General features: G+C 42.3%; 1 protein-coding gene across 3 annotated transcripts in view; it reads right to left on the minus strand.

Annotated features, from left to right (window-relative positions):
• The window catches only part of SYNCRIP (synaptotagmin binding cytoplasmic RNA interacting protein), a 26,924-nt gene extending 8,163 nt beyond the window's left edge, over positions 1–18,761 (minus strand). For 2 of the 3 annotated variants that reach the window (XM_068149099.1, XM_068149090.1), the window contains exons 1-10: positions 18,561–18,760; positions 16,842–17,001; positions 15,951–16,069; positions 15,664–15,771; positions 13,880–13,993; positions 13,618–13,794; positions 8,319–8,454; positions 7,198–7,403; positions 1,896–2,045; positions 399–520 (exon numbers count right to left, since the gene is read on the minus strand). In XM_068149099.1, coding sequence (XP_068005200.1) covers positions 399–520; positions 1,896–2,045; positions 7,198–7,403; positions 8,319–8,454; positions 13,618–13,794; positions 13,880–13,993; positions 15,664–15,771; positions 15,951–16,069; positions 16,842–17,001 — 1,292 coding nt within the window. In that variant the 5' untranslated portion in view covers positions 18,561–18,760. Of the gene's footprint in view, positions 1–398; positions 521–1,895; positions 2,046–7,197; positions 7,404–8,318; positions 8,455–13,617; positions 13,795–13,879; positions 13,994–15,663; positions 15,772–15,950; positions 16,070–16,841; positions 17,002–18,560 lie in introns of all 3 variants that reach the window. The other variant, XM_068149081.1, reaches the window with a different exon arrangement.
• Between the last annotated feature and the right edge of the window lie 370 nt (positions 18,762–19,131).

The raw sequence follows: 19,131 nt of genomic DNA on the forward strand, positions 1-19,131 counted from the left end.
AGAACCCCCTTCCATTGGGTGCTTTACTAAAACAGGGAGGGGCACTATGAGTACTGCTAAGCCTACTGGGAGGAGCACATGTTCATCCACATGATGTATCAGAGCAGAAGCACATGGAAGTTTAGACTAAAGAGAAAGAAGCGTGTACATTTCATGAAGCATTTCTGGTGCACTCACGCTCAATGAGCAGAGCAAAGCAGTACCTGAATTCTCACCAACACCACTACTACACAGTACATAAACAGCAAAAAACTTAAATTAATCCAATATTTTCAGAGAAGCCAGAAAACCTGTATACACTATAGTATACCTACTAAAACACTCTAAGGTTCTAATTCTGTAGGAGTGTACACATCTTTCAGAAGCAATACAACATATGTGCATGCATTTACACTTACATCTGATTTTTAGCCGCTTGTCTCTGAGCTTTCCGTTCTTTCCTTTTTTGATCTGGTGGCTTAGCAAAAACAATTTCAATGTTTTCTCCCTCTAAATCTTTGCCATTCATTTCTTCCATTGCCTGAAGGAATTAACCAGACTTTAAATATACCTCTAAGCATATCTGAAGTTATCAATTTTACTTTGCCTTTTTGATTATGCATTTTACAATTCATTATCCAGTGCTGAAATAACAGTATCAAGCTAATTTTGTGGGGTTTTTTGGTTAAATAGTAAATCAGACAGCGTAGTATCATGGGTTCCAGAGTCTTGTATTTCCTCTTAACTTGGCTCTTAAACCCAAGAATGCATGTATCAGTTCAGAAATCTTCCACTCAGAACTGTACACAGGCTTCAATCTTTGCAAGCTTTTTCAATTAATGATGGAACTGTTCTCTGAAAGTACAGATTTTGCAGTATGGGAATAGATTGCTAATGTCAGCACACATGCAAACACTACCAAAGCTAAAGATCAGTGTATGATTTATTCCTTTATTTTACTTGTAATAAACATAACTTTTTAAACCAGAAGCCAAAACATACAATTTAGCAGTCTCATTCTGACCACACATACACACACACAAAAAAATAAATATCCCCAAACAAGCCACCACAAACAGAAAGAAAAAACAACCAATAACCAACAGACCCACGCACAACCAACCACAACCAAAAAACACACATGTGCAATTCCCATGGGTCACAGTAATTACTACAAATTAAATTCAAGCTAGGGATTCTTAAAAATTCTACCACTTCTACAACTCTTATGCAGCTGAACCTTGAGGGGATATATAGCCTATAAAAAGACTGTTTCCATCAACTTCCTAAGCATTTGATTTAAGGCATCTGGATAGATAAGAAAAACTGAAACCCCCTGTATGCTGCATCCTCCCACAGAACATTAGGAATACTGAAAATCAGAGTACTGAAATAAGAATCAGATATGCTATAGACAGGAATTACACTTCTCCCTCCTAACAGCAGGTAACAGGAGAAAAACCACTAAGACTGAGCTAGCAAAATCCAGGAATGACAATGACTTAATTGTCCAGCACTGCTCATCAAAAGGAAAAGGTGCTTATTCCACACCATAAAAAGGAAGTAATTCTGTTCCTGGAAAATAAAAATACTACCTAAGTTTTTAATCCCCTGCCCTAAAGAAACTGATTTAGAATCTCCAACAATTTGGTGGGAAGAGTGGTTCAAATTCTGGAACTTCAGTTTCAGATGATCAATGTATGCTTACCTTATACTCAACAGCAGAATTACTCAGGTGCATCTAAGATACCGTGTCTTCCTGGGAGACACTCACAGAGGACAAAACTATCAGTGACAACATAGCACCGTTTCTCCAGAGAGCGCTTTTCTTCCCCAAGTGAAAAGTATACAGCTGCCAAATGCTGCGTTTAGTCACTGCTTACAGACACACACAAGCTACAGTCCTCCTCACTTACCTTTACAGCACCATCCCGTTCGTCGAAATGAATGAAAGCGTAGTCTTTTAGCTTCTTCACCCGCTCCAGCTTTCCAAACTGACTGAAGGCCTTTTCTAGGATCTCCTCTGTAACAGTATTGGCAAGATTGCGTACAAACAAAACTTTCACCTGCAATAAATTTAAAAAGGACTTAGAAGTATGCACTGATTCCAAAATGCAACATGAAGTTTTGCAACTGGCAGTACTGAAAACGCTACGTTTTATGCGCATTTGATATACAGACATATGAATATTTATATATTCAAACAGCACGAGCTAGCTCCAAAATTCCCTGAGAGAAATATTAAATCTGTTTTCAAACATGATTACATAAGTAATAGTACCCTGAAAGTCAATCCAATTTGTGTTAAAGTTTAAAAGAATCCTATCAGCTGTAATTTCCAACTCAGAACACTTTCAAACTTGAAAGCAAGCAACCAGGATTGGTTGCACACGAAATAATCAATTTATCAAAGCATTTCATTGTACAGGCAGGTTTTTACTCAGGTATTTGCAGAACAGTCATCACTCTAATATCTAGGTCAGAGTTGACAGGCCAAACTTTAGTTCTCAAGTTGCTTAATTTGTGGCTCCCACGCTAGAGCTACACCAAACACCTAGCATCAGGACTCTGCTTGCCTGAGGAGTACTCCGTGATCTGAAGCCACAGATTAGTAGAGAACACAGACAGAAGCAGATACTAAGGCTGACACTGCCAAGTCCCCCTTAGACCATCTCACAAACCAAACACTGCCCCTTGCCTTGAGGAACAGCCACCTTCAAGTAACTCTGAAAGCTTATTCCCCCTCTATCTCTCCAAGGCATGAAATACGTCTCTTCAACTACAGAAAGACTGCCATGCAGCTTAAAAGAAAAGTCAGAGGTTGGTTATCTTTCCACTATGAGCTATGTCCTGTTAAATGCCTGAAAGTAACTAAATCATCAGTGTAAAGTTTCATCAACCACCAACTGTTTATGATAAAAGACAACACAGAGCAGTCTGACAATAGCTTAAATTAGGCTCCTATTTAACAGGACAGCCCACTAATATTTGAAGATTCATCTTTGCATCCACACTGAGGTTGCACTAAACTGTACATTAGCATGTTTACATGATGTCATCAATGAGTTCTCACACTTCATAAGCCTCCTTTTACTTCCATATGGTGACACCAAGTTCTGACAATCTAGTCATACAATTCTCGAAGCATTTCAGTTGGAAAAGACCTTTAATTTCATTGAGTCCAACCATTACCCCTCTCTACCAAGTCTGGTGCTAAACTGTGTCCCTTAACACCGCATCTCTGTGTCTTTCAAACACCTCCAGGGATGGTGATTCAACCATCTCCCTGAGGAGCCTACTTCAGTGTTTGAGAACACTTTCAGGGAAGAAGTTTCTTCCAATATCCAAATCTAAACCTCCCCTGGTGCAACTTGAAGCTATTTCCTCTCATTCTAGAGAGTCACCTAGTCACCTCCTACTGACAAAGAATGCTCACAGTCTTACCTTCCTACAACGCAGCTGCACATCAGCTGCAAAGCCCTGCAACTTTTGTTCACATCCCTTCTGTTACTAGTAGTTTCAAATTAGATGCCAAGAAGTGAACATTGTACATGGCAGCACTGACTTCTCACTCCTAAGCCTGAAGGTCAACACAAATAATGCAGGGTGTGAAAGGACCAGAGAAAGCATGCTTTGATTTTTGAGGCAGAACTATAATCTCTACTCCCACCACATACCGGAACGCAAGAAACCCAGACATCCTTTTTAGAAGAATAACTACGTAATTAAGTTAGTAATGAACAGGACAGGCTTCCATAAATCTTTGTCTCACTTGCTATCTGAACTAGGATGGGATGCAGACTTTCAAAGACGACATACTACAGATCATAAATCTGAGCCAGCGTATCAACTCTAGTCTTTGGCAATAGCCACTCTCGCTGATCTCAGCAGGGAAGTGTCACAGCCAGCTCCATAAGAAAAGCTGCTTCCTATCCTGTGTTAAGCCTCTCCTACATGCCTTGGTGGCTAGACCAACCTTTGTTTCTTGTAACCAATGTGCAGTAACCATTTTTAGTAAACTGTCCTAATTGCTACCTTAACCTTATGACAATGAATTACAGAGAGTTTTGGGATATAATCAATGGTCTCAAAACCCAGCAACTTTTAACATAGAATTGTTTTGATTGGAAGAGAGCTTTAAGATCTTCAACCTAAGATCACCATGTTTCTTATTCTTGTACTTCAGGAAAGGATGAAAGCTAGAATCTCACGAAGAACTTTAAGTAGCCTTTGGTAACACGCAATGACTGACACAGTGTAAGACACGATTAAAAACCTCAAAAAATCATCATTTTGTTACAACATGCACTGATTAACACAACATTTTATTAAAGAAGTAAAAAGCAACTAATTTGATTTCTTTTTTCCAGTGTAGACAAATGCATTAAATTTCTAACAGATGAATTTTTTTTAACAGCTTTGGTTATGTTAAAGCATAGAAATAGAGCTGAAAGAATCAAAGGTGTCAAAGCTGGGAGGTTACAGCACAGGTTGAGAGAAGAACCCACCTCTACCTCACTATCCCAGGAGAGAAAGAGAAAAACAAAAAGAAAGAAGAATGCTCTTCATTAAGGATCACTGATTAGGACCTTAAGATCCGTAAATACACCCCTAACAAGCAATAAGCCCAGCAGCAAAATTCTGTCAGAGAGGCAGAACTCACTTTTAAAACTGCTCAAGATTACTCCCAAAAGCTGAGATTTGCTCTTTTTCCTCCTCTTACCTACACAGCACAAACACTTCAGACTTCATTACCATATTCTCCAAGGATTATTAGCACTGTCTCCTGTCCTGTAATCTACCAGGCAGCCACAAGCATAAGACTTTTTTAAGTTGCTTAACCTGTCACTTGAGAACATCTCTGTAGCCTTTGCCATGCTACAGGAATCAAATAAAACATCAAGAAATTTATCTGCGCTAGAGGTACAACGGGCAACAAATTAACACTTCAGAACAATTAAGCTATCCACACAGTTACGGGAAGTTGGGGCGGGGGGAAAATCACTTTTGACGAGAAACCAGTTGCTTAACCAACTATACCCTGATTTGCCACTACAAACACTAATGTCTATAGCTTCAGAATTTAACTGTCTACCTCACCATGTTCAAGTTACTCCAAATTGAAGGTAAAAGCCCATTTACACTGTACAGTACTCTGCACAATATTTAAGCAAAAAGTCTAGAGGAGAGAGGAAACAAGACTCAAGTAAACATTTCAGAAAGCTAAATTAGATGTTCATATACTGATGAAATTACATACTCCTTCTATGAGGTATTTAGAACACTGCTCACCTTCTGGCTACAAAAGTGACTGTCTTCCTCATAGTTTGCTCTTATGGACTTGCTTTTCTATCAGTCTTGACACGAAAACCACCAATCAGATGATTATTCTGATAAAAGCAACCTATTCCTACTCACAGTGTTTTCTCCAGAGCCTTCTACCACAGGAAATGTACAAGGGTCAACAGCTCTCCCTCTGCTCACGACTGACAGTACTCAGGAGCAATGACAGTCAACTTGCAGCTGACATCTGGGAGATTCCAGCAGCAGCTCAGGTGCTCTTTCTCTTAGGAGAAAGACAGCAATAACAGAAAGTAAACTAACACTTTCAGAAGTGCTAGATGTGGTCAGACTTTCTCCACATGTAAAATAAGCGGGCAAATAAAGACTGAACAGAGACATTTCTTGTTGGAAGAATAAACTAAGTGATGCAGCCAGCAAGAAAGGTCAGACATCAAAGCTTGTCTCAACTTCAGCCCTCAGACACAAGCTAGATGTCCTCCACTTTTTCAGTACTCTCATTCACACAGTCTCACTCTTATCTTCAACCCAATCTCTATGTCCAATCTTTGGCATACAGCACTAGAAACACACATACTGATTTTCTGCACATTTTCTGTGCTTGTTTTTCTTCCCTTTTTATCTCCCATATCACAAACAAAACAATGTGAGGCATTAACAAACTCAAAAAAAAAATATGAAATGAGGCAAACCACTATCAAGCTGCAATTTTCACACCCCACATTTGTAAACTTCCTTAGGAAAGACATCTGATTACGTCTCCTATCACTTCCTGCTCATCTATTCAGTCATGTCAGCAGAAGTGTCTGCTCATGTATTTTAACAGTGTGCTGGATTAGGTCTCTTCTCTTTTGAGCCAAGAAGCTGAACAGATAGGCCAACATATTTAGAAAGTGCCATCTCCAACAAATTTTACCACCAAGACTCTACCCCACTGCTGACAATCTATGATGCTGGGCAAAAAAATATAGCCTCTGCAGACAGGGTAGTCCAAAACCTTTTGTAATACCTGCATTACAAATGCAGATTTTTCCCTAAAATGAGCCCCCACCCCAACCCTTTTCCCTCATGGCTCACCAAAGAGGAGATCCCAGCCAAGCTATCTTACTAGGTCCATCAAAGTAGGACTCCAGCAAGTGACGTGTCTCAGATGAGAGTAAAAGCACAGACGAAAAGCAAGCAAAGAGAAAGAGATAAGGATATGGGCTAGCTAGGAGTTTCCATTAAACAACTCAGCTACACAACATAACTGAAAAAGACAGGGTTGGGCATTATCTGATGGGAAAAAAATTCAGGTAATTCAGTTCTGGCAAAGTATATCACACACATACATAAAACAACTGCTGGGAAGGAGTTCAAAATGTTAACAGTCCAGTCTTCACCAAAACATTTGAAATGAAAAATATTACCAGTCCCAGTATTTTAATCTATTAACTTCCCCCAAATTATAGTTCCAAATACAAAGTAATTGCACAGAACAGCAAACTGCAACTTTGAAAGTGTTAGGGCACCTTATTGACATGTTCCAATTCTGAACTGAAAAGCAAAGGTCCAGGGTTTAAAAAAAGAAAAAAGCAGCTTGTCCTATGATTGTATCTAGAATAAGCTACAAAACTATTTTAACTTTTGGAGTAACCACCACCACTTCCAGATTAGAAATTAAGTACATCAGGCCTATGTGTCATTTTGGCAAGAATTATACTCAACATGCAGCCTTGGGAGCACAAAATAACATCAGCCAACAGAGCTTATAAATCCACATCAGTTCTAGCACGTACTCATATTTTTATCAACTCACCTACACCATCTCTGTCAAGAAGGCTGAAAGAAGCTATTTAAACTTAGGCTAATGTCAAGAAGTACTTACTTGGGAACATGACACTTTGAACCTATCATGGTTCCCTATAGCTTTATTACCTTTGCCATGACTTCAGGATCTGGGTCTTCTATAGGATCAGCCCATTCAACTGTAACAACATTTCCCCAGACTTTCACTTTGCCGCTCATTAACCTACGTCTGGCCTGAGCAGCAGTTTTGTGATCTTCATATTCAAGGAAACAGAAACCCCGGTTCTTTTTCTTGTCATCAGGCTGATGATACAATATGACATCTGTAAGACCCTCTGAAATGAAGCAAAATATTTATTTGCTATGGCTTCAATCCATGCATTCATATTATAAAGTAACAATTATCCTTCTGGCAAGTTGGCAATTGACAAGTGGTTCCACCAAAGCATGCACACACTAGACTTTTGAGACCATGTACATCATAAAACTTCCCCACCTTCAAGACTAACATTTTCAGTGAGAGACAAAATTATCCCAGCTTAGCTTCCACTTTAATATATTAAACTAAGAAAGCTTAGCAGCTAATGAAGAGTACCTTTCCTCTAACTGAACAAAGGGCAGCCAAAAGTTGTAGTTCATCAGTTCTCCTCCCAAGCACCTAAGTCACAGCATTCATCAGTGTGGGATTTTTCCCCACCAGGGACATCTCAGTGAGACCAAACTTGCACGATTTTATGACATCCCAGAAGTTTCAGTGTTGCTTCAACAACCTCAACTGTATCATTCAGTAACAGAGAACACCATCAAACATTACTTCTGCCAGTTTATATGCCATTATCAGAGAGAGCCTTATAAAATCACTGAGAGTACTGAAGCACAGAACGAACTGCATTTTCCAGTACGCTTCAGTTTTGCCCTGAAAAATTCTACAACATCCATTAGTATTGAAATAATTAAACCATCTATTTCTTTGAATGGGTTTTTTAAAACAAACACTACCCATGCCCTCTAGGTACAACTTAGAACTGCACATCTAGTCTAATCACAAATATTACAGTCCTCAGAACAACAACAGGCTAAAAAGCCCCAAAAACCCAAACCAACTAACACCTAAAAGGGAGGATAAACGCTAAGTGGTCTTCCTTTGGATACATCATCATTCAACCATAAGCCTAAAAGTGGTGAAGAAAGCTCTCATCACTGAACGTTTTTGACATCTTTCCGACTCTACAAAGCAGTTTTTGACTCACCTGTTACTTTGCTAAATTCTTCAACAATTTGCTCCTTGGTTTTACTCTTAGGAATAGAACCAACAAAAAGCCTATTATTGGCAACAGAGATGCATACACCAATGTGTTTTCCAGAACGGATTTCATGGTTGTTGTACTGAAAGAAAAAAATAATTGGACAAGTTACAGAAAATTTTCACTTTCCTCCAACACCAGTCTACCAAATATTTTACTTTTGCAAACATAACAATGAGTAATCTACTAAATTGTTGGGAGCAAAATTGTTGGGAGCTTCACATGTTCTTACAATATATATTCAACTGTTCTGAAGTATAGCCATCTTCTCTAAGGTAGCTCTCCATAATTTCAGCCAACTACTATTCTTCCCTTCTTGTTCAAGCCTCTTTTTAATACACTTAGATGCTTTTTCAGTGTATAATCATGAAGGGTATATTTTATGTCCATCAAGCTTCTCCATTCACGGCAGTGCAGAGGAAAAAAATGCAGGTTCCTCTATACATTGCACCTATGAATTCCTCATTTAATACAAGTCAGGACAATTGAAGTCAGATTCCCTTCTGAAGTTCTACAGTTAGCAGAAGAAAGAGAGCCATGATCAAATCTTGTCCCCAAGTGCCAAGAGCAATTGGCAACTACATTGCAAAGCACACAGGTTACACATGTAAAGATAGTAAACACAAGAATAACCTTCTACTGACTTGAAATCCTAAGAGTTCTGTTCAAATGCTTCTCCCATAACAGACTGTTTAGAAGACACCCTGAACAAGTCAGTAGTTTAAGAGGGGGGGAGGAAAAAAGCATTACTGTAGACATCTGTTGACAAAAATTGCCTTTCATTGAGATGCAGGCACAGACATGCATCATCCAAATAAGCAGCAAATGGAGGGAGGTCAACTGGTGGTGCATCAACCCCTTTCCAACTGGAAGCCCTGCGACAGACAGTTCTTTAGCTAGGAAAACTTATTTTGTGGTCAACACCTTATTGACAAGTTGCAGGGTAGCTTTTTGCAATTTAATCTAGCTATTTAGAGTTATTTTGTGCTTGTTGGTAAACGTTCCTGCATAAGCAGTCTCAAAACACAGTAGGATACAGTGTTATGACTTCTTATCTGCTGCCCATATGGCAGAGGAACAGTTGATTTTAGAAGCAGGAAGCAGATGTATAGGAAGACTGTATATATTATGATGATCGCTAATGAACAGATAAATGTATCAATAAAAAGACAAGATTACAGTAGCTCAAAAAAAAATCATCCTTTAAATCACAGAATGATAGGGATTGGAAGGGACCTCAGCCTGGAAACAAGACACAAACTGATTCTTCATTAACTGAAGTGCATATAATGAAAGACTTCTTTACCAAGAGTGTGGTCAAACACTGGAACAGGCTCCCTAGAGAGGTGACCAATGCCCCATGTCTGTGAGCACTAGAGAGGCATTTGGACAATGTCCTAAATAATTATTCTTTAACTTTTGATCAGCCCTGAACTGGTCAGGCAGTTGGACTAGATGATCCTTGCAGGTACTTCCCAACTGACAATCTATTTTCCATGGATAATAGAAGTTACTATCCAGCTCTTCCTGTTGAAGTCTAAAACCAAAGTTTGGCCACGCACACAATCCAAGAGCCTCTCACACAATTTATGGCACCAAGAGTAGTATTTTGTAACTCAATAAATAACATTCTACCATACTGCAATCCTACACTATCAGTAGTTTCTAGTGGTGTTTTTGTACTGTAATACATTGAGTACTACTTTTCATCAGGAGTTTCTCATAACACAGAAAACAGTCTTGAATTAGATGCTCCAAGTTTGTGGGATTTAGGTAAATAGCCTGCATTCCATCTATAAACTTAGGTTAGACATGAACAGGCCCAAACCATGGTCTGGGTAAAGTCCCAAAACAGTCAGACGATCAAATTAGCTTTGTCAGCATACTGCTTCCCACTCCTGTCACCACTGAATCAATGCCCTAAGTTAGTAACAGCGATATCACTACCCTCTAGATGTTATAATAGATACCGGGTTTTTTTGCTAAGCTATAAGAACCTACTGACAAACAGCTCCAAGTATGCAGAAGGTCTGTCCTGCCATTTTAGCCACTTAAAACTTTCATCAGCAATTTTAGGTTATTTCTAGCAGCAAATGCTTGATGTACTGCTACATGTAACTGGCAAATGGCTTAAGGGGCATATTTGCCTAACTCACCTGTACCTGCACTTTGATCAAGCTGACACTTGGCTCTAGCCAAAAACACACTGTATGCTACTACAGTTTTCAGCATGTTTTCCTAAAAGCTTCACCTCACAAATGCTTCTAAGGGTCTACAGCACCCCTGATCACTCAGAAATCTTCATGTGAAAAACGAGAACAGGTGCAAAAAAACAAAACTAATGTTATATACTTAAACAGTATAAACCAGAAGGTAAACACAACACCTTAACATAAAACATGTACAGGGATTAAAAAAACAAGAAAAAAAAAAAAATCAGACTTCTGATAGTCAGTGCTTGTGTGAACACCTGAGACACCATTTCTACTTGACTAGCAAAGGGTAAGCACTCTGGATTAAGTCCTGGAGATACAAATCAACTACTGTTCACATCTGTAAGTCTTCTCAGTATCAGGCTATAGCATCACTCCATTTTTGTCTCAAGCACAGCCCCAAGAGTATTTCACATAATCACAGAATGGTAGGGGTTGAAAGGGGACTCTGGAGATCATCTAGGCCAATCTCCTGTTAATGCAGCAGCCCCCCTTTCAAACACTGTTTAGGAAATTCTCCCCTTTAAGTGTCTCCAAAATGTGTATGCATAAGCAAAAATCAAAGCTTTAACCTTCTAAAAATTGCAAGATTCCTCCTAGTTAACAAATAGGGCAAGTTAACATTGAGCTTACCCAAATATTTTAGTTCTGTTTTACACCAAGTCTGTGGATGATACAACAGCCATGTAAATATGAATTGCCTGCAAACTGTTATACCCACTGTTGAAGACAGGTCAGTTTATTCTCAGCTGCAGTTTGGATATTGACAAAACCTCACAGCTCTCTCTTACTACTCAGAAGTCTACAGGTTTATTCTCATTTTTGCTATACTTCATAGTCCTGAATGGTGGGGAAGAAGCCTCTGGGAACTTGGGAAATAACAGAACTACTCCTATCTCAGAGAGTCTGGAAAGACAGGAAGTAAGTTGTATACACATCAGAAGATTTCAGGTAGTATCAAAAAGGACATCACCTGTTGAAATACTGGGATATTAAAATGGCTAGGACCCAGGGCACAGTGTTTCTAAAAGGGATTTCAGCAGCCTCTCCCATTAATGTGTAACTAATACAAGTGACAGACCTATGCTTTTCAATTAAGTTCTACAGCCATACTTTGCTAGCACCCCTGGCAAAACACTTAGGAAACTTAAAACACACCAAACTAGCTACACAAATGTGGCTAGAAGCATTCCAAAGTTGGCTGATCCATAGGATCCTCTTTAAAACTAATTCTACCCTCAAAGAATTAGCATAAATGTTGATAAACTGCTCCATCACAAAACTTTTCACTATTCCACTTGGTGACTGAAAGGGAATACAACATTTTTCCTATCACAAATCAGACACAAAGGGACTCTAAGTACTTCTTTCCCTTGTATTATTTAGGAAGACTGAGGCTAGAATTTGATGTTACTTTTATGGAAACACAACTTGAGTGACTTTTCAGGGTGTTTTCCCTTTAAGCAAAACCTAGCACAGTGAAGAAAATTCCTTTCTGTTCATTTACTAGGTGCCTCTGAAAATGTATATTTGATTCACTATTTTGCTATGTCATGTGCATAACTGTCTTTAAGAGTTCACAAAATAAGAATAGCTAGATTGACAATGAAATCACAGAAGTATCTGCAGGTATCCTCAGTATACTTAGTGCACAGGAACATCAATTGTTCTTATTTTAAAAGCTAAACAGCACATAACAGATATTTTTGTACTTCCACTTCTGAAGACATTTCTGTTTTGAAAAACAGTCTCATCCTCAGCTTGATTTGTCTCCACCAAATGATGTACATTACTAGCATGTTAATAGGGTACCTTAACAGTTGAAGATGTACCTTATTACAAAACAGTATTTTAACCCTGCTATATTAATATAGTCTCAGTATACCTGAGTATGGTTAGCACTCAAAGGTCATACTGCACATTATTTTTGGCATATCAACGTAGCAGTAATTAACTAAAGAATTTCAGACTCAACTTAACTAGGAAAGCAAAGGAGCAGTGAGAGGATCGGGGTGGTGTTTCTTCCTCCTCATTTTTTTAGTGATGGATACTTCACACATAAACCTGGAAAGCTTATGAAGAGTAGCCTGTTTCTTTTATCAGACTATTTCACACCTCTCTGTAAAACACAAATGTTTTTCAACCTGGCAAGATTTATGATTTTTTTCCAGTCAGCTGCAGCAAACAGAAAGGACCTTAACACTAAAGAGTGACCATTTCCTATCTCAAGTATCCTAGGAAATTCCCTCATTTCAGAGGCATTTTCCAGCACGGGGCCCCCTGCTGGCGCTTGACCCCTGAGCAACGTTTTCCTGTCCCACAAGCAACCCCACCACCACTGCTTTCAACAGCTCATCCAGATGCAGACAGCTCAGTCTATACTGCTAATGTAACTTTTGTTACTAAAAAAGACGCACCTAACCAGACTAAACCACTGCCTTCTCATATTTTTTTCCCTGTTCCTAGTACAGCCAGTAAAAATTTATGCACAACATGGAAACATTTAAAAACACCTAGTGGACATTTATGAAGTGATCTAACAATGACAGTTTCATCTCAAGCACTTAAGCATTAGTATCATAGTATCAGCCAGGGTTGGAAGGGACCAAAAGGATCATCCAGTTCCAACCCCCCTGCCATGAGCAGGGACACCCCACACTAGATCAGCCTGGCCAGAGCCTCATCCAGTCTGCTCTTAAACACCCCCAGGGACGGGGCCTCGACCACCTCCCTGGACAACCCATTCCAGGGTTTCACCACTCTCATGGTGAAGAACCTCCTTCTCACATCTAGCCTGAATCTCCCCACCTCCAGCTTCATTCCATTCCCCCTAGTCCTATCACTACCTGAGATCCTGACAAGTCCTTCCCCAGCCTTCCTGTAGGCCCCCTTCAGATACTGGAAGGCCATAATTAGTCCTATCACTACCTGAGATCCTGAGAAGTCCCTCCCCATTAGGATCAGGACAACTGCTAATAATCTTTAAAAAGTGTTCTTGAAAACAAACAAACAAACAAAGTAAAAAGACTTACCAGTTTAACAGCTTCCTGAGCTGCCTCTTTAGTACAAAAAGTGACAAAAGCATATCCTCTGTTTAGACCAGTTAGTGGATCCATCATTAAGCGGAGATCCCATATAGGGCCAGCTTTCTCAAATAATGGAACAAGTTCATCTTCAAACAAGTCTCTTGGAATCTTGCCCACAAATATCTACAACAGAGATACAGTGCTGTTTACAAAAAAAAAAATATTTCACATGCATAAGAATATATCTACATAAACACCTCCTCCTCACCTCTGTACCAACAGATGGCTGTTGTCCTGAATATACAGACTCTGGAGGAGGTCCACCATACTTTCTCTGTCCAGTAGTCACATCCAGAGTGTAGCCGGTTCGCTCCAAGAGTGCCTTCAAATAAGAAGCTTCAAATTTTAAAATCACATACAAATTCAGCTAGTTTACATGCACTTTGTTCACAAACAGGCATGCTTAGAATTCCTCTTCAACTGTACTGCTTCAAAACTCCCACAGGCAAACAAGGATACTGGTAGCACTTCCAACAAGAAACTTGCAAAACTGTTACTAAAACTATCAGGTAAAGGAACACTGCCAAAAAAAGCAAATGCTCAGTTTTCAATTCCTTTGCTATTAAAAAAAAAAAAACAGAAACACAAACCCCTGAGTAATAGTATAGTGATCTCCCCTTTAATTACAAAGATCTCAGTCTGAGCCACTTCTTGTTTTGGCATGTCCAATCTTGCAAACACTTATGCACAGGAGTTCCCTTCACTTAATGAGATTACTCATAAGTGTGAACTTAAAGAACACATGTTTACGTGCTTACACCCCTGGAACACTGTACTCAATGCTTCAGGTATCCAGTCACTGAAGTGGCAGTGCTCTTTCCTTTCTCCCATCCTCCCCCCCAGTACAGCATCCCAGCACAACTGATCCTCACTAGAATCACTGCACAGAGTTACAGATAAACTACCAACTTCAAATGTTAGATGAAGCTCAATATGCAAACATATAAAGAGAAAATCCTCTGAACTTAGTCTTCCTTAATTTTGCAAAGACAAATCAGCTGTACACACAAAGAAGCAACATATTCATCAAGCCTAACTACAACTAAGAGCTAGCAATCTCAACTGAAAACTTGCAATGATACTTGAAATGCTATAGCCATCAGCAGTAAAAACTATGCTGCTTGAAGTTGAAGTCCTCATACTGTTGCTGTTTTATGTGGTAGTGACAAAAGCTATCTTTTTTTCATTTTGTGGTTAATGGCCTCCAAGTCTCAAAGTCAGGGGAATAAAGCTTTTCTCGTTTCACAAGCTCATAGTTATTTGTAAAATGTACCACATGCATTTCCCACTTTACATATGAAAAGTTAAAGATGAAAGACTCTCTCTTTTTAAGACATCAATTAAGCATGCTTAGAAAGTTTTCCTTTTCTTAAGCTTTGGTAAAGTAGCTAAAACACAGAACTTTAGAATACATTGCAGTACATCTAACTCTTCAGACAGGAGTCTCTTGCTAGCAGAAGACTCAGTCCAAGAAATAACATTTCCAGTACTAAGTTTGGGACACAGGTTATGAGAATAGCAATTATGCCATAAGAAGGGGGCTAAGTCCTAAATGCATTACAAGCTGGTGTCTACTCCCTATTGTGGAGTTGCTTTAAACTGAATGAAAGAAAAAAACCAAGACAAAACAAACCCAAAGCATAGTAAAAAATAAAAGGGAAAACCAAAAAACCAGCTACCAGTACCTGAAGTCACACTGTCAACTCACAGATCTATACTGACAACCTTCCAAAAACTATCAACTGTGAAACAGTATACCTGTCTCAACTAGAAAAAAGTCAACTGTCAAATCTTGTTCACTTTTACATACATTTAGTCCCAACAATTAACAGTGTATTTCCTGAAAAGAAAGCAGTGAAAGAGAAAAATGCAAGTGACATCTTTCAAGAAGTACTCATACTCTAAACCAGCCTTTTTAAGAACAGCATGGTTCCAGAAGAATCAAGTCATCTGTCACAACAGCTTTGAAAACCCAGACCTTTAGGGACATACCTTAATTTTTGCTTCATCTGGTCCTTTACTGGAATCTGCCACCTTGGTCCCCTGTTTTTCCCTCTGCCTGTATGTCTTCATGACTCCACATAAAAAGGCACTTTTGTTCTGCAAAAGATACACTGCTCTTCAGTTCTGCAAACATGACAAGCCAGAATCTAAATCTACTTTGAACTAATGCAGTGCTTGTTTTACACATGGATCACTGAAGAAACCAAAGCAAACCTCTTGCCAGTCAACTAGCAGTTTATCCCTCAACAATTACATTGTAAATTGCTTAACATTACCTGAACATGTGAAAGATCACTGTCTTTAAACTGCTGAAGAACTGCCAATGCACCTTCTTCATTAAATTCCTTTAAAGCTTCAATAGCTCTTTCATCTAGATCACTATGTGCAACTAGCCCTAGAGAAGAGGGAAAAAAAGTATTACTTATTTGGGCAACAATCTTTGTGTAACCATTCTTAACACATGTAACCCCTTAATCAATCACTGATTAACTAAAGTTAAATTTAAAGAGATCACTTAATCTTCTTGAAGACAAACAAGTGAATTTAAATATGTTCATGCTGAAGTGTCAACGTTTTTTCACCATATAAATCCATATGTTATACAGGCCAAGTTTATTTTACATGTCCTGAAGAATTCAGGAGAGTCTACCAAAACTTGACTCAGCTTGACTAGCAATACTATCTTAGAATGTTTTGAGAAGACTACAAAGTGCAGCACTAAAAATGACCAGCACAATCCAAACAACAAGCAACGCAGTAACCCTTGCATCAATGAGCCTGAATACTATGTCACTAACTGTCCCTTAGGTGAGAAGATGAATACCAAGGCTCCAGTTACTTATAGCTACCTACAACTACTGTGAAAAACCCACAAAGTCCACATCACCTACTCCTCCTAAAAGTCATCTGTTGCCTATTCCAGCTGTCGCTGTGGTCATCTGCATGCTTCTCCTTCTTCCCACCCCTCAGCCCAAGCAGCCTGGCCCAAGACTTCTCTCTGAAGAATACTACACGTTAAAGCATTGAATGGAAAACATCCACAGCTTTTATTAAGACTGCAGTTCCCATACTTTTGGAAACCACAAAAAGTTGCTATTTTAGCCCAAAGACAGCAAAATCCAATAAAAACATACTGTAAGTGTAGTTTTGCAAGTTTGACACCTTACCTGCAACGTAAATTTCATCTAGTTTTTCAGCAACTTTCTGTGGTAAACCAGCATCAAGCAATGTCTGGAAATGCTCAGAATGGGTAACTGCAGCAGAAGTATCCATAGGCTCTTCAGTACCATTCCCATTAACATGTTCAGTAGCCATGTTTCCAGACATCTGTTCAAACGCAATAAGCATCATAATTAAGCTAAAAATATCTTCGAGTAGAGCAATTCAAGCAATAATAATGCTACATACAACAGACTGCCCTACTATTGGAAAACGAACCCAAAACCCACTTCCCCCCCCACCCACCCTCCGGCCAGGAATTAAAAAAGAAAAATCCAAACTAAAAACTTACAACACCAAAATATAAATCATAAAATCGCAGACCACTTCCCTGACACTTCCTGGCTTTAGAAAACGCACAGAATTCCTCAAAAGAACCACTAACACAAAGGAAAGCCCTAACACCACTGCCTAGCGGGGGTGGGGTAGCTTTCACTGCAGGTTTTACACAACCCAGCCAGACACTGACTCACCTCCCTTCTCTGTCTCTCTAACACACTCCCCGAGAGGCTCTGAACAAGTTAGAAATGGAGCAAGAAGCCAATGGCGGGGGTGGGAGGAAGAGCAAACTTGCCACATGCAGCCGCCTCTACCGCGATACCGTCACTGACACCCGCTGCTGCCTCTATCTCCCGCAGCAAACTCGCTGCCCCCTGGAGCGAGCCGCCTCTCCAGGCCCCAGGCGCGGCCGGGATCCCTTCCCGCCTCCACTCCGGTGTCGGCCGGGCAAGCCAGAGGAACAAAGCGCTCTTCCCAGTCCGCACCCACCCACGGTGGCGGCGGCGGCAGCGGCAGCCGCCATGAGCCCAATGGAAACACGTGCTCTGCGCGTTCAGATGTCCTACAACTTCCTCCAGTGACCGACTTCCCCCCCACCCCGCCACACTCCCGCAGGAGGAGCGGCTCCCCCCCATCCCAAGCCCCGGCCATTCCCCACCTCTCACCCTATTCCCCCCGGAGCGCGGTTGCAACATCCAGGGCCCGATTTCACCACTCGGCCGGGGGCTCGCGGCAGCTCCAGGCCCCGCCGCCACCCCCCAGCCACACTTCTCCCCGAAACAATGCAGGGGCCCGCCGCCAGCCCCGTCTCTCGGCCGGGAAACGCCGCTGCCCGCCGCCCATCGCCTCACGACGTGACGGGGGGCACGCGACACCCGAGCGGCCCCTCTTCCCCACACACATGCCGGGCATCGAGGTCGCGGCTCTCCCCGCTGCGGAGCGGCTCCCTCCGGCCCAGCCCAGCCCCTTACGGGCAATGAATGGAGAGACGGAGCCGGCAGGACAATGAAGCGAGAGCCACGCGCCCCGCGCGGGGACGACCCCGCTCTCCCGGGCCGCTGCCACCTCTCCAGCGCCGGCCAGCTGCCGGGCCTAGTGCGCGGGCACCGGCCCAGCCCGGCCGCCCCTCGCCCGACAGCAGCGGCCACGAAGGCAGCCAGGTCCTCCACCCATCACGCAGCGCCTGGAAGCCAGGCCCCAGCACGACAGCGCTGGAGGGACCCAGCGTGCACCTCCCGCCCCGCCCGCCAGCTCCTCTCCGCCACTTCAACCGCCGCTGCCGCCCGGCCCCGGCCCGCTCCCAACCCCGCTCCACGGGCGGCTACCACTGCTCCAAGCCGTGGCGACCGCGAGCCCGCCAGCCTTCCCGCCGGCGCCCGGCGCCTGACCTGTCGCTGCGGGGGTGAAACGCCGTGCGAAGGGGCTCGGGGCGCGGCTAGCGGCTCGGCGTGCTGAGGAGCTGCCCCCCTTCTCTGCTCCTTCGGTGTGTCCGGACAGTGTGCTGGAGCTGGCGTAAAATGGCGGCCGCTCGAGCGCTCACGCCGCTGCTGGCACCAACCCCAGCCCCTTCCACTCGGCTCGGGGGGGGAACGGGGGATGGAGGTGGGGGGGGGGAAGAGGAGGAGGCGCCGCGCGCGCTGGCGCAGCCCCAAACCCGGGGTCTCCCAGGCAGCTCCGCAAGGGTTATCGCCTCGCCCCGCCCGCCGGGCTGCCCGCGCGCGCCCGCCCCGCCCGCGCGCGGTCTCCTGCCCTCCTCTACGTCCCCCACGCGCTCGGCGTTCCACGCGGAGCGGCGCGCGCCGCCCTCCTCTCCCTCCCGGGCGGAGCCTCAGCCAGCAGGGGCGCGCGGTGTTCGCGCGCGCGCACGCTGCGCGCGGCCGCGAAAGGAGGCGGCGGCGGCGGGCGGGCAGGACGAGCCCCGGGGAGAGGGGCGGACGGAGCGGTGCGGGGCGCGCCCGG

This window comes from Melanerpes formicivorus, unplaced genomic scaffold (assembly GCF_026170545.1).
Source record: "Melanerpes formicivorus ecotype bairdi unplaced genomic scaffold, bMelFor1.0.p_v2 SCAF_2, whole genome shotgun sequence".
Taxonomy (NCBI): Eukaryota; Metazoa; Chordata; class Aves; order Piciformes; family Picidae; genus Melanerpes; species Melanerpes formicivorus.